General features: G+C 44.3%; 1 protein-coding gene across 1 annotated transcript in view; it reads right to left on the bottom strand.

Moving 5' to 3' along the window:
* LOC309335225 (uncharacterized protein) overlaps positions 1-15,699 on the bottom strand; it is a gene marked incomplete at its 3' end in the record, with an annotated part of 44,017 nt that overhangs the window by 25,745 nt on the left and 2,573 nt on the right. The window contains exons 3-7 of the mRNA XM_081850099.1: positions 14,561-15,364; positions 12,814-13,041; positions 10,911-11,037; positions 8,839-9,248; positions 562-677 (exon numbers count right to left, since the gene is read on the bottom strand). Coding sequence (XP_081706225.1) covers positions 562-677; positions 8,839-9,248; positions 10,911-11,037; positions 12,814-13,041; positions 14,561-15,364 — 1,685 coding nt within the window. The remainder of the gene's footprint in view (positions 1-561; positions 678-8,838; positions 9,249-10,910; positions 11,038-12,813; positions 13,042-14,560; positions 15,365-15,699) is intronic.

Genomic DNA, 15,699 nt, shown 5'->3' on the forward strand with positions numbered 1-15,699 from the left:
TTTTCTGGCATGGAACCTCTTCCTTTGTTACCATAATGAGCCATACTTAGGGGGTCATTATCAAGAAACTAGAGGGACGCGATTGGTGCTGTGGGTTAAACCACAGAGCCTAGGACTTGCTGATCAGAAGGTTGACGGTTCGAATCCCCACGACGGGGTGAGCTCCCGTTGCTTGGTCCCTGCTCCTGCCAACCTAGCAGTTCAAAAGCACGTCAAGTGCAAGTAGATAAATAGGTACTGCTCCGGCGGGAAGGTAAATGGCATTTCCGTGCGCTGCTCTGGTTCTCCAGGAGCGGCTTAGTTATGCTGGCCACATGACCCAGAAACTGTACACGGGCTCCCTCGGCCAATAAAGCGAGATGAGCGCTGCAACCCCAGAGTCGGCCACAACTGGACCTAATGGTCAGAGGTCCCTTTACCTTTACCTATCAAGAAACTGGCCTGGCTGCCTAACACCTTTCCCCCCAACTCACACCACTAGAGTCTGTCACCCCCTGTTAGCTGGGGTCAGTCAGAATGCAGATGGGGCAGAATTAACTTCTTCAGTGTGTAGTTACTTACTCAAGAATCCCAACGAAAGGTGGCTGGGAGAAGGCGTAGGGTTCCAATACAGCAAGTTTTGGAGAGATGACTCCACTCACAAGGTAGTCCCCTAACCTATAATAATTCACTGGTTCCTGTGAATACAAGGAGAGATTGAACGAGCATTTTGCCTTCTGCTTCCCCCAGACTGCCTGGTGCATTACCAGAAGGAGCAGAGATATCATTCTAGCAGCACCAGAGACAGTCACCGCCATTCAGACCAGCCATGAATTCAGATTTAAAGGCAGTGAAAGAAACTGGCATAGACCCAGCCTGCCCAAAATCTCACCTCAGGCTTATTAATAAACAATATCTATTTTTAATTTTGAGGAGGATTTATGTTACTTTGCTATCCATGTGATAAGCTGCATGATACGACCCTTGATGGTGATGTTTAGATTACTGAGCTCTGGAGAAATCCCTGGAGTTTTGGTTTCAGGAGAAGAATAAATCACTATAATTTTCATAGTTATATGAGGAATAAAGTTTACCACTGCAATTCCTGGGTCTGTCTGTGTGGTTCATTGAGCAGGTGCAGAACTGGAGGAAAAACATGTTTGCAAGAAATCACCGACGACGTTTCAGTGTTTGGGCCAGCGACAGGTTGTGTGACTGAACTTTGCAAACTTTTAAATGAAGAAAGACTTGCAAGAGGCAAAATTGAAATGGTCTTACTTTTAGGCTATATATGAACTGGGAAGGGGGATTCATCCCTCTCCTGCTACCCTGCCTGGCCACTATGCAGAAACACTTAGCCCCATTTCACTGTCCTGCCTGTCAGCATAAGACCAGCTTTTTCATGTGGGATGATGAGCATCTTGGCTGGAAGTCTGGCCAGCTGAGAGCAGGCCTTACTAGTGTTTATTGTAGCTTCTTCTTCGGCAATCACTCATAGCCAAGTAAGATTGTCTTCCCATGTGTCCGTAAGTGACGTCGGAGGCCAGTTCTGTAGCACTTCCAATCAAGTTCCCCAATGAAACATACAGCTTCTAGAATTAAGTAACCCAAGAAAGAGAAACTTGAGGAACAAAGGCAAGGCTTTATTATTATTTTTTAAAAAAAATTATTACATTTTTCAAGAAATAGAAAGAAAGAAAACAAAAAAATTACATAACACTGCACACTTATATACATATTTTCCAAAATGAAAACTAATAAAAAGGAAAAGGGAAGGAAAAATAAAAGATATAAAGGAAAAAGACAAAAGACAAAAGAAAAGAAAAAATACTTTTCATAACCTGGAATATCACCAAATTCTTGCTTCAAATACTGCAATATATAAATCTTAGTTAAAATATTATAAAAGACTTCCACCGCATTCACAACACGTCTCTTAGTTGTCTTGCTCGCTTTTGAATTTGTTCTTCAATCATTTCCCTTCCTTAGATTCTTTCATAATCAATCAAATCTTTATGTTCTCTATATTCTTCACAAGGTTAATCTAGAAACAACCAAACTTTCGTATTTGAGCCCTGCTTGTATAAATAATCATTTAAACATTTCCATTGTTTCTGAATTAAATTTTTTGACTTATGCCTTATTAAATCCATCAATTTTACTAACTCCAGGTACTCACAAAGTTTACTTAACCATTCCCCCTTTGTTGGAATATAATTTCTTTTCCAATGACTGGCTACCAACATTCTCACTACTGTTGTTGCGTACAGAAATATGTTGATTTTGTCTTTGGGAATATCCTTATTCAAAATTCTTAATAAATATGCTTCTGCCCTTTAGATATACGATACTTTTATCAATTTTTTAATATCCTCATAAATCATATCCCAATTTTTTTTTATCCTCTGGGCATGTCTACCACATATGGTATAGGGTGCAAAGGCAAGGCTTGTACCAACTCACAAACTGTGTCTAAAAGGGGAAATTATCATGTATGAAGGAGGACAATGATTTCCTTCAACTGTTTCCTTTTCGAATCCCTTCCTCCGCTATTTCTGTCCAGTTTCTCCCTCTTCTGTCAAGGAAAACCATGCATCTTTCTTGTGAGCTGGTTGACCTCACCCCATTCCTTTAATCAATGGCAGAGGCCCACATCCTGAGGGAGCAGCTAGCCAATACATCAGTTGAGAGTGGGGGGGGGGAATCCCCTCCTTGCCCCCAAACTTGGAGGTCCAAGCGTGTCAGAGAACAAAGGAGATGAGTGGGGTGGGGAGGGACTTCCCATTGGCGTGCTTAGAATCATAGAATCATAGAGTTGGAAGAGACCACAAGGGCCATCGAGTCCAACCCCCTGCCAAGCAGGAAACACCATCAGAGTACTCCTGACATATGGTTGTCAAGCCTCTGCTTAAAGACCTCCAAAGAAGGAGACTCCACCACACTCCTTGGCAGCAAATTCCACTGTCGAACAGCTCTTACTGTCAGGAAGTTCTTCCTAATGTTTCGGTGGAATCTTCTTTCTTGTAGTTTGGAACCATTGCTCCATGTCCGCTTCTCTGGAGCAGCAGAAAATAACCTTTCTCCCTCCTCTATGTGACATCCTTTTATATATTTGAACAAGGCTATCATATCACCCCTTAACCTCCTCTTCTCCAGGCTAAACATGCCCAGCTCCCTTAGCCGTTCCTCATAAGGCATCGTTTCCAGGCCTTTGACCATTTTGGTTGCCCTCCTCTGGACACGTTCCAGTTTGTCAGTGTCCTTCTTGAGCTGTGGTGCCCAGAACTGGACACAGTACTCCAGGTGAGGTCTGACCAGAGCAGAATACAGTGGCACTATTACTTCCCTTGATCTAGATGCTATACTCCTATGGATGCAGCCCAGAATTGCATTGGCTTTTTTAGCTGCCGTGTCACACTGTTGGCTCATGTCAAGTTTGTGGTCAACCAAGTCTCCTAGATCCTTTTCACATGTACTGCTCTCAAGCCAGGTGTCACCCATCTTGTATTTGTGCCTCTCATTTTTTTTGCCCAAGTGCAATACTTTACATTTCTCCCTGTTAAAATTCATCTTGTTTGTTTTGGCCCAGTTCTCTAATCTGTCAAGGTCATTTTGAAGTGTGATCCTGTCCTCTGGGGTGTTAGCCACCCCTCCCAGTTTGGTGTCATCTGCAAATTTGATCAGGATGCCTCTTGCTATGGAAGTGAGGAGGAGTCAGAGTAAGCAACTGTTTTCCTTACGGAGGGTTGCCTGTTTGTGCTTGCAACACAATGCTGTAATAAAAGGACTATGAATCTACCAAATGCTCGTTAATTCTTATCGGTGAGCTACTTGACAACAGGCCTCAATTCTGACCTCTTCCAACTGGATTCTCTTTATTTATTCCTCACCTCACCCCTACTTTTCTGGCTATATCCATCCTCCCTCCCCTTTAATTTATCCCGTGTTGCATTCCAAAAGAAGGAAGGATTGGACCCTGATTAATAAAATACACACAAGCAAGACTCTGGGAGGAGTGCCAATAATAATCTCTCCACCCCTTGGCCCAGGTCGTTTTATTCACAAAAGAACTTTTTACACAGTGTTCGTAAGAACCAATCATATTTCCTCTGAACATTTAAAAAAACAAACACGTGGGACAAAGTCAGATCAGAAGATATCCTTTTAACTACAAAGAAACTATTTCATACTTGAGCATGCCTACGTGGTTAAGCTAATAATCAGGAACCAAGGAGGAATGCATTTAGTAACCCCGGAGATCATAAACCCATAGGAAAGAAAGACGCATTTACCATCTCTGTGTAAACTCTGTTCCTGGCCCTTAAGATCTATCTAAAGATTATCAAAACTAACAAAAGCTAAATCAAAGCTACCTTCTATCTTTATGGCTCAGGATGCCTGGTGAACAACTGGCCTGTGTTTATGGTGCCTCGCAAGACGAAAAGAATCCGTTCCGCGAGTCTCTTAATCTAGCGGTTTTTTCATCTTGCGAAGCAAGCCCATTGACGGCTTAGCGGATTAGTGCTATTAGCGCTATTAGCGTCTTTTAGCGGCTTAGTGGCTTAGCGGATAAGCAGATAAGCGGCTTAGCAGCTTAGAAAAGGGGGGCGGGAAGGAAAAAAACCCCGCAGGAACTCGCAAGACATTTTCGTCTTGCGAAGCAAGCCCATAGGAAATTCGTTTTGCGAAGCACCTCCAAAATGGAAAACTCTTTCGTCTAGCGAGTTTTCCGTCTTGTGAGGCATTCGTCTTGCGGGGCACCACTGTATGTGCCTGCCAGGCGTAGAGAAAGAAAATGGCAGAGGTGCAGAGGCTTGTGGGATTGGATCAGAAATGATTGTCAGTGACTCAAACCCAGTCAAGCAATGCTTTCATTGCGTCACAATGGCTTGTTCCATTTTTCATAATTCCTCATAGCAATCCCACCTGACCCCCACAATCCTGGTCCTTTTGAGTCTCCTACCACTTTGCTGGTGACAGCAGTCACGAAATTAAAAGACGCCTGCTCCTTGGGAGAAAGGCGATGGCAAACCTAGACATCATCTTAAAAAGCAGAGACATCACCTTGCCGACAAAGGTCCATATAGTTAAAGCCATGGTTTTCCCAGTAGTGATGTATGGAAGTGAGAGCTGGACCATCAAGAAGGCTGATCGCCGAAGAATGGATGCTTTTGAATTATGGTGCTGGAGGAGACTCTTGAGAGTCCCATGGACTGCAAGAAGATCAAAGGCATCCATTCTTAAGGAAATCAGCCCTGAGTGCTCACTGGAAGGACAGATCCTGAAGCTGAGGCTCCAATACTTTGGCCACCTCATGAGAAGAGAAGACTCCCTGGAAAAGGCCCTGATGTTGAGAAAGACTGAGGGCAAAAGGAGAAGGGGACGGCAGAGGACGAGATGGTTGGACAGTGTTCTCGAAGCCACAAATATGAGTCTGACAAAACTGCGGGAGGCAGTGGAAGACAGGAGTGCCTGGCATGCTCTGGTCCATGGGGTCACAAAGAGTTGAATACGACTAAACGACTAAACATTAACAACAACCACGTTGCTGCCAGCAGAGCGTGACTGAGGCCCAGTCTGCAATGTGAGCCCTTCTCTCTGATCCTAATGCCTCCTCCTCACTCACAGTTGCAGAGGTAAATTGGGCCCTGGCGTTACCATGGAGGTGACTTAAGCTAGAGCTGCAAGCTCATCATTATGACATAATGTATGATGTCACAAGCAGGATAAACTCTGCTCATGTTCTCAGAAATAAAAGCTGCCACTTTTCTTGCTGGCAGAGCTCTTGTGCTGTTGGTGAGTGCCTCGGAGGCATCCTTACTCGCAGGAAATCATCATTAGATTTGCACGCTATGAAAAGGTTCCTCAGGAAAACTGCTCTGTCAGTCAGCCACTAAAACTACAGTAGGCTAACAAGAAAGAAAGAAAACGAAGGAGCACAGCAGACCACAGATTATATATCCATTGAAGGCCTCGTGGTCAATTTGGCATCTCTGCACCACCAGGTTGTATTTTGAACTTGGCAGAAAACACAAAGAGCAAATCTGCAGCCCATTTGAAACTGAGATAAGGGTTCCTGACTGGCTCTCTCCTCTCCTATTTCTGTCCTGTAGATCCTCTCCTGTGCCTGTCTGATTTGACCAGTTTGCCTGCCTTTTCACTATTATTAACTGTAATGCTACTGGATTATAAGGCAGGCAACAGGGTAGGGTTATGTGGGACTAAGTCGTTAGGGGATAATTAATGAGACTAGTTTGTGATGAATGTTAATGTCCAGTTTTACTGTTTCCCTGTCACGACTCCCAGGCTCACTGCCTGGAGAAATCAGAGACACAGAGAACTTCTGCTAGCTCTTTTATTTAAATCAACAGGATACACACAGAGACTATGGATTATGCTCTCTTCAGTCTTGAGACATTGCTCAGAGTGCCCACTCCACCACTCTTGTGGCACTTCCTAGCTTCCAAAACCCTCCTTACTGCCTACAGTGGCCAACAATGGGATATTTCTGTCTCTGTTTAGCCTTCTGCTCTAAGATATGAAGGAATCGCCTGTTCTGTGGAGAAGGAGGAGGTTCCACCAGGCTTTCAAGTGATGTAGTGTCCACTGTCTGAGTACTAGTTACAGATAGGTAGCCGTGTTGGTCTGCCATAGTCAAAACAAAACAAATTCCTTCCAGTAGCACACTGTGTATCTGAAGAAGTGTGCATGCACACGAAAGCTCATACCAAGAACTGACTTAGTTGGTCTTTAAGGTGCTACTGGAAGGAATTTGTTTTGTTTTGTCTGAGTACTGTTTCTCTGACTTCTGAGTCCTGTCTCTGTTCAGAACTAGAGCATCTGCTGGCTTGCTGGCTGGTTCCTCATCCCCCATTATTTTTCAGCTCTTTGTTTCTTCTTCTGGGGTGTGTCCTGTTCGCTACCACCACCACCAATCTGGGTCTAGTGTATCCCCATTTTCCTCCTGCTTGGACACCTCTTGAGGTGGAAGTCTCCACCACTACTCCTCATCTGCCCAGTCCCTGACACCCCTGAAATTCCCACAGAAACATGCACAACTTTCTCCTCTGGCATTTAAGTCAACCCAGTTCAGTCAACTGTGGGCCAAAGTCCTCCAGCTCCACTTCCCTCAGGATTTTCCCTCCAAAATGTATCCTCAGAGCATGGGTATCCTACTTCTGGATTGGTTCTTTCTCCTCTCAGCTGCTCTCCATTAGGCTTATCTCACCCATTTGTTATTCTTTTATTTAAAATATTTCTCACCCTTCATTTCCAGCGCCCAAGTCTTCAAACAAAGAACTCTGCACTAACAAAACAGTGGAAGAAGGAAAGGCCATGTCCCCTGCAGAAGGTACTTTAACTGCAGGAATGTAGAAATGGATCCCTCAGAAAAATTGAATGAAGATGACATGAGAGGGATCCAGAGAGGGGAGAGAAAGTATTTAGAAATGTCAGTTGGCCTCCCTTGTCTTGGCACAGAAGACCAAGATAAATTTGCACAGGACCTAGAAAGTGGGGATAATTTTCTTAGGAACACAGGAAGCTGCCTTGTATTGTTGAACCATTAGTTCTAGCTCTATTGTGTCGATGCAGGTGGACAGGGGTTCTTTTCAGCCAGGGGGCATTCGCCCAGCCCAACCTGGATATGCCAAGGATTGCACCTGGAGCGACTGTTCAACCACTGAGCTACAGCCCTTCCCTGTTGGAAGGGATTGTTGAGAATTCCATTCCTCCCGTGCCACAGTTGTGTGGGATTGTTACATGTCACATGTCTGTTTACATTCCAGCACTGATTATTGGAGTCTTGTGAGCGGAAATTGAGATACGCTGTTCCATCTTGTATTGCTATTGCTTTTACAGTTCTTTCTCCAAGGAAGAAAGACACAGAGAGAAGTCATGTTTTTCTTTGTTTTGTTACGTTTGATTTAATTTGCAATAAATTAGGCTTAGATGTTACTCCTCAAGGCTAAGCTTCTGTTTGAACTCTGCTTGTCATGTGCTCATGTCCTTGGATTTAGGCCACATTAGCATGACAGGACACCGGAGTGATGAATCCTGGGTGATGCTGTGTTGGGGGTGGGGAGGCACCGGTCTCGGCGTTATCACCCAACAGGGATATCAGTATCATCTCCTGAGCTGTGACATCTTTTTGGTTTATGTTTCAATTCTTTCCTCCATGCAGAAGTTCAGAGAATCCCTAGAATTACTTAACACCAGATGGAGACACCTTCCAAGAAAAAGTAAGATCAGTACCAATTCACAAACTATATCTGGTGGAGAAGAAGGGTGCATTCAGTAGCATTACACATAGTATTATCCTTAAAAGCTGTAACTCCTCCTTCCTAAATATATTACAAATTAGATGCCTCATTTAATTTTCATTGTGAGATGCTCCTTTGTATTCAGATCAGGTCTCAGCACAATAATGTAGCACTTGGGAAGGAAGATGCAGCCCAGGAGCCCAGCACTGGAGGCCAAGATGGAGAAAACCTGCACGGCTACCATGTATTTCCCCTTGGTGCTCAGGTAGGTGGGCACAAAGGACACCCAAACACTGCAGAAGACCAGCATGCTGAAGGTGATCAGCTTGGCTTCATTGAAGGTCCCAGGTAGTTTCCTGGCTAGAAAAGCCACCGTGAAGCAGATGGCAGCCAGGAAGCCCATGTAGCTGAAGGAACCATAAAACATGGCAACAGACCCTTCATTGCATTGCAGGATAATCTCTCGGGGCTGGGAGAGCATGTCAGAGTCTGGGAATGGGGGAGAGATGCCCAGCCAGATGGTGCAGAGGAGAACTTGGACACTGGAACAGGAAATGATAATGGAATTGGCCAGACTTTTCCCCAGCCATCTTCTCACCTTGTTCCCTGGCTTTGTAGCCAGGAAGGCCAGCACCACTGTTATGGTTTTTGCTAACACAGATGAAACAGCAAGTGAGAAGATGACGCTGAAGGCTGTTTGTCGGAGAAGGCAGGTCACTTTCCTTGGGCGGCCGATGAAAAGGAAGGAGGACAAAAAGGAAAGGAAGAGAGATACAAGAAGTATGTAGGAGAGGTCTCGATTATTGGCTTTGACTATGGAAGTTTCCATGTATTTAATAAAGATGGCAAAAACAAAACCCGTGGTTAAGGAGAGGAATAGGGCAAAGGCCGCCAATGTGATCCCCAAGGATTCTTCATAGGCAAGAAAGGTGATAACCTTGGGGACACATTGATTTTGGTGCTCGTTTGGGTGCTGATCTTCTGGACATGTGGTGCAATAGTCTGCATCTGAAAGGAAGAGGAGACTATTCAGTAGTCCTAACAGGAAGCTTAGAACAGTAATATTATGTATTCTGTTACATTCCATAATATATATGTTTCAACACGATAGCTTATACTCCAGAATATTCATCTGTCCCAATCATATATAAAGTAGGGTGGGAATGAAATCAGCAGCATCCATAAGACCATCTCTGTGCTTTCTGTCCTGAAGTTATTTCTTTCATCTCACATTATTCAGTTCATCAAGAAACAAGTTATCACACTTTCTTTCTGCAGGACCTATGTCAGGAGTCCAGGTTCCCAGCTTGATAACAAAGTAAGCATAGGTACTTAAAAAGCAGGATTTATTGCAAAAACAAACAGATAGCTCCGGGCAGCTCTAATGAAGCCACCGACATTACCATTCATGATGACCCTTCTGAAGACTCCTTCCCATGTCTACAGAATATATTGAACCGTCGCCCCTTACATCTCTTGTTTTGCTTCCTGTCTAGCAGCCCTCCCATTCGCCGCGGACTTGGACTTATTGGATCAGCTCCAGCCTCTTCCTTTTCCAACAAACTATCTCTGTGTCTGTTCATGCCTGTTTGATCTTCCTTAGAGCTTTGGCTGTGTTCCAGCCTGCTCTCAGTCGTTCCCTTGGCAACCGACATGCCAGTGTCCGAAGGAGGCGCACTGGGCACTGGCCGCTGTTCAGCCTGCATCAGATCTAACCCTCTCTGTTCTGCAGCCAGCTGTAAAGTTCCACTAAGAGCTGGCTCATTCCTGACAATCTATTTGAGATGGCTGGAAATGCCTGAGAACAATCACACACACTTTCTAGGCATTGCGATTCAGACTTCCCGTTTTGGGCAAAAGATACTGATCCAATTGTGACAGTCGCCTGCACTGAAGATGGGTACTGGGTAACATGACCAAATTTATTCATGTGTTAATAGATACACCTCTCACTGTTATTAACACAGGAGAGAGCTAGAATTAACTCTTTGTGGTAGTGCTTATGATTAAGCAGCAGCAAAATATAGTACTTCTGTGAACACAGTCTAGTGTCCACTCATTCCCTACCCAGAAGTTCAACATATGAGGAAGCACCTCTTAAATAAAACTGATTTGTTTACACTCGATCATGTTTTGTTTATTTAACATAATTGTTACAAAATATAAGCAAAACACTGCAAGTACATACACACATATACACTTCAAATAAGCACATATACATGAAAAAAGGAACAAAAGAGAAAAAGAAGAAAAAAGAAAAAAATAAAGAGAAAAGAAGTAGAAAAGTTGGAAGAATTTCTTCCAAATTTATTCCACAAATATCTCAATATGAAAATAATAATAAAATTTCATTGATTGACTTCCATCGCTTACACTGCACTTCCTATCTGTTATTTCATATTTTCCCCATACAATCTCAATCATGGTTTAAAGCACGATGGTTTCACAACTGAGGAACAAAACTTAGGACTCGCCCAGAATTAATTTTGTTCCACATTTCTACGTGCAAAATGATCCATGTTTTTCCCCATTCCTGTGCTTTCCATGAGGAAACCTGCAATTTAACATTGAATCAGAGCAAATGGCAATCGCTGACTGGGAAAGTGTGGACATGTGCCTAAGAAAGCATGGGGCAAGAAAGTAAATCTAGACGAGCCCTGAGTCACCCACCTTCCTGAGTGGAGATTGTCCCTGCAGCACACGGATCGCAAACATAACAGCAAACTGGTTGTCCTTCCTGAACCAACTTGGCATATCCAGGGCGACAGCTTTCGGTACACCTGGTGCGAGGCACGGTCTGCCAATTAAGTGAAGGAGCATCAAGGGGAAAGGGTTAGAGATGTGAAAGTGAGTCATAAGGTGTAGAAGGACCCTACTCCCTCCATTACAGGTAAATTCTGTTAGAATTCCTGCTCCATGATTGCAGTCACAGGATTTTTGTCTTTCACATGACGGTATGTTTTGACTCCACAGAGTGGGAAGTGACGGAAACAGGGTGTTTGTGTTACTGTGGTCTGTGAAGTGGGACTATTGTCCTTTGTTCTTTTCCTCTTTGCTGTCTGATGCTAGAGAGAGAGGGAGCCATGTTGCAGTGCTCCGTGTGTTTTTATATGTAAATAAAGTAGATTAGCCAAAATGCTGAGCTGCTGAGTTCTGTCACGCATGATGCACAAACACTGCAGATCCCTAAGTGTGCCAATGTCTGTTGGCATCGGTCGCTGTGATGTTCGGGCTGAAGAAAGCTTTTGAAGCTCCTGAACGATTGACCAGGAGGGAGGGAACATGCCAGTCAGGCATGTGTCTCTGCCAGGGTCCTACTCGAGTGTAGGCTGAACTCCTGACAACTACTGTTGATGCACGAGTTTCTAGTTTGAAGCAACTCTGGTGTATATAATTTTGATGCTCCAACAATGGCAGAGCAGAGGAAAGATCACAGGCTTGATGATAAACTAGGACAGGAAAGAGCTGTTAAGAAAAGCAAATCTGCAAAGTTTTTCTTGGCACTGGGTGAATGGCACAGAACCAGAGGGTGATTGGTGACATTATGCAGATGAATGTCAGGATGTCAGTCAGATCATGGAAACTTTCCATTAAAGATGTGTTATCATATTATTGTTGTTATATAAAGGTAAAGGTAAAGGACGCCTGGATGGTTAAGTCCAGTCAAAGGCATTGTGGGGTTGTGGTGCTCATCTCGCTTTCAGGCCAAGGGAGCCAGCGTTTGTCCTCAGACATTTTTCTGAATCATGTGGCCAGCATGACTAAATCACTTCTGGAGCAACAGGACACTGCGCCGAGTGCCAGAGCACACGGAAACACCATTTACCTTCCCCCTGCAGTGGTACCTATTTATCTACTTGCACTGGCATGCTTTCAAACTGCTAGGTTGGCAGGAACTGGGACAGAGCAACGGGAGCTCACCTCATTGCGGGGATTCGAACCGCCAATCTTCTGATCGGCAAGTCCAATGCCACCCGCGTTGTTATATATTCCAACACCACCACCCTCAAAGTGATTTTCCAATTCAAATTAATTTTCTGTTTATGCTGAGAATTGGGGAGGGAGGCCTTTGAAATCAGCCCCAGATGAGACTGCAAATGAATTGTGTAGGAATAATTTCCTGTATAATAGAGAGTAAATTATTTGAGTTTAACAAATGTCATAGGGTAATAAAGCACACAGGGACCCGGGTGGCACTGTGGGTAAAACCTCAGCGCCTAGGACTTGCCGATCGCATGGTCGGCGGTTCGATTTCCCGTGGCAGGGTGCGCTCCCGTTGCTCGGTCCCAGCGCCTGCCAACCTAGCAGTTCGAAAGCACCCCCGGGTGCAAGTAGATAAATAGGGACCACTTACTAGCGGGAAGGTAAACGGCTTTTCCGTGTGCTGCGCTGGCTCGCCAGAGCAGCTTCGTCATGCTGGCCACGTGACCTGGAAGTGTCTGCAGACAGCGCTGGCTCCCGGCCTCTAGATTGAGATGAGCGCACAACCCTAGAGTCTGGCAAGACTGGACCGTACGGGCAGGGGTACCTTTACCTTTACCTTAATAAAGCACACATAAATCTTTCCCCCTACCTCTTTAAACTGCAAGGGCCACACGATGGCTTCTGTGTTAATGGTGAGCTTTAAATGGGAGGCTGCCTGTCTCTCTACGCTCCCGACTTTCACTCTGCCTTGAGACTTGTTGAGAAACAGCACCCAGTTCACAATGTCATAGTCGGCTGCCAGCTCCCCATTCTCATCTGAATAGAGTCCACCCCTGGAGGTGTTAAACAACTGGATGTTTCTTAAGAAAGGGTGGAGCTGGACTGACAGGAGAAAAAGAAGAATTAATAATACCCGGAAGCTTATGAAGAATTAATAATACCTGGAAGCTTATGAATTAGGATCATAGAATCAAAGAATCATAGAATTGTAAGCTTGGAAGGGACCCTAAGGGTCATCTAGCCCAACCCCCTGCAATACAGGAATCTCGGCTAAAGCATCCATGACAGATGGCCATCCAACCTCTGCTTAAAAACCTCCAAGGAACCTGAGTCCACAACCTTCTGGGGGAGGCCACTCTACTGCCAAACAGCTCTTACTGTTAGAAAGGTTTTTCTTGATGTTTCAATGGAATCTCCTTTCTTGTAGCTCGAAGCCACGGGTTCAAGTCCTAACTCCAGAGCAGGAGAAAACAAGCCAGCTCCCTATTCCATGATGGGACAGCCCTTGAGATACTTGAAACTCGCTCTCATATCTCCTCTCAGTCTCCTCTTTCCCAGGCTAAACAGACCCAGCTCCATCCATCGCCCCAGCTCCAGTTTCCAAACCATTGGTCATCTCGGTTGTCCTCATCTTGGGTCAATGCACTTCTGGACTCATAGGAATCAATTGCTGTTGGCTTTCCACAGTCATACATTATTAAGCCCTCCCTTTTCTCCTGCCCGACTTTGTAAATGAGCAGAGCTAGGATCATTACACTGTGCACCCTCAGGAGAATTATGCAAGCAGAGCCATACCTTACAGTTAGACAAAGTGAGGTGGGCCATTTGAAGCAAAATATTTGGGGCACAGCACTCTTATTGATCCAGAAGGCCACTGGATCTTTCAGAATGCTGTGAAGTTGCTGTGCCCCCAATCTTTTGCTTCAAGTGGTCCTCTCTTCCTTTGTCTCCTGCCTCTGCCTACTCTGTAAGAGCATAAGATCAGAAGAACCTTGGTCCCTCTTGTACCTGTAGGTGTTCCTTTGGGTAAGCTGGATCTGTTTGTGCTGCTGCTGTTGGTGACCATTCTTTTTGACTGAGCCCAACTCAGTCCCTCTGTCTCTCCTTCCACCTTGGATTCAGCTGGCCCTGAAAATTGGCTGCCCACCTCCTCAGTTACCAAAGATGGAATAGTGACTGATTCCCATGATTCTCCCCTTCTGTGACATGGGGGGTGGAACCTCTCATAATTCACTGCTTGGGCCTTCCTAATTACTTACTTTCCTTTTTTTCCACCTCTGTTCTGACATTCCTCTAATCTTGATTTCATCCTCTGATCTGCCCTTGAACCATCTCATGATAAACATAATTTTATACTTGCTTAGAATGAATTGAATTTGCCATTTTCCTGCCCATTCATTCCATTTGGGAAAAAAAAAATCTTTTTGGAGCTCTTCACAATCCCTCTTACTCTTAACCACCCAAAACAATTGGGTATCATCAGTACATTTAGTTTGCTCACTTTTCATGCACAACTCTAGATGATTTATGGACAAGTTAAAAAGAAGAGCACATAAAACTCATCTGTGAGTAGACACCACCTTCTACACTCATGTTTCAGAAGGAGAATACTGTACCTGCCATGGCTGCAGTCTTCCATGTCCCCAACTTTCTCCTCTACTCATCATCAGCATCTGTTTGGATCTGGATGAATAGGCAGAACTTAAGGCAAGTGCCACAGTTTGGATACTGCTATAAGTAACGTAGCTGTCTTGAGACAGGGCCCTTTCAATCTCCTCTTGGGGAAGAATCTCCAGTTTTTCTTTCTCTGTGCATCTTGTCCAGCCTTTCATGGGCAACACATTCTCTGGACATAAACAGTGAAATGATTTATCCCAGAACCATAGTGTTCTGCCAGACCATGGCTTATAGTAGTCATATTTTGTCCGTTTTCTAGTCTTCATTATGAAGGACAAAGAACCATGGGTGTACATGAAAGTATCTATATCATGAGACAAGTTCATGTTGATGTCCGGAAAGGCTGTTGTGATCCAAACTTTCCCCCCAGGTTGTATCTTTTCAAATATGCTTTGGACCTTAATGATGATGCCAAATTTATTGGAAGAGTCTCCATTGTAGACAAATACATTGACTTTTCTCCACATTATAGGTGGTTCATTCAGCATGGCGATTTGGTATAGATTCTGATAAACTATTTTTTCTGAGAAGGCAACACAAATTCCACTGATGAGCATCAAAGGTGTTATGGAACTTATGAATCTTTCTCCATTATAATTGTCTGGAGCAAAGATTCCAATCCACGTCCATCCAAAATGCAGGAGGAGTTGGACAATCCCCAGGTACTGGGTTTCCTCCTTTGGAATCATCCGATAGGCAAAAGGAAACTGAGTTTTATCATGAAGAGGAAAGCTATAACTCACCTAGTGAGAAAAGGGAAGAATATCAGATGTATGTTAATAACAAGCAAAAAGAGGCCATGTCAGTGAGAGGAATGTATCACACTCCATCAAAAGAATGTTAAAGACAGTGCTTTACTTTCTCCTCATAAATGAGGTGATGTTGGGAAGCTCAATAAAAATATTCCCAGTACAGTGGTACCTCAGGTTACATACGCTTCAGGTTACACACGCTTCAGGTTACAGACTCCGCTAACCCAGAAATAGTGCTTCAGGTTAAGAACTTTGCTTCAGGATGAGAACAGAAATTGGGCTCTGGCGGCGCGGCAGCAGCAGGAGGCCTCATTAGCTAAAGTGGT

Source organism: Podarcis erhardii (genome assembly GCF_964252035.2).
Source record: "Podarcis erhardii genome assembly, chromosome: 2".
NCBI lineage: Eukaryota > Metazoa > Chordata > Lepidosauria > Squamata > Lacertidae > Podarcis > Podarcis erhardii.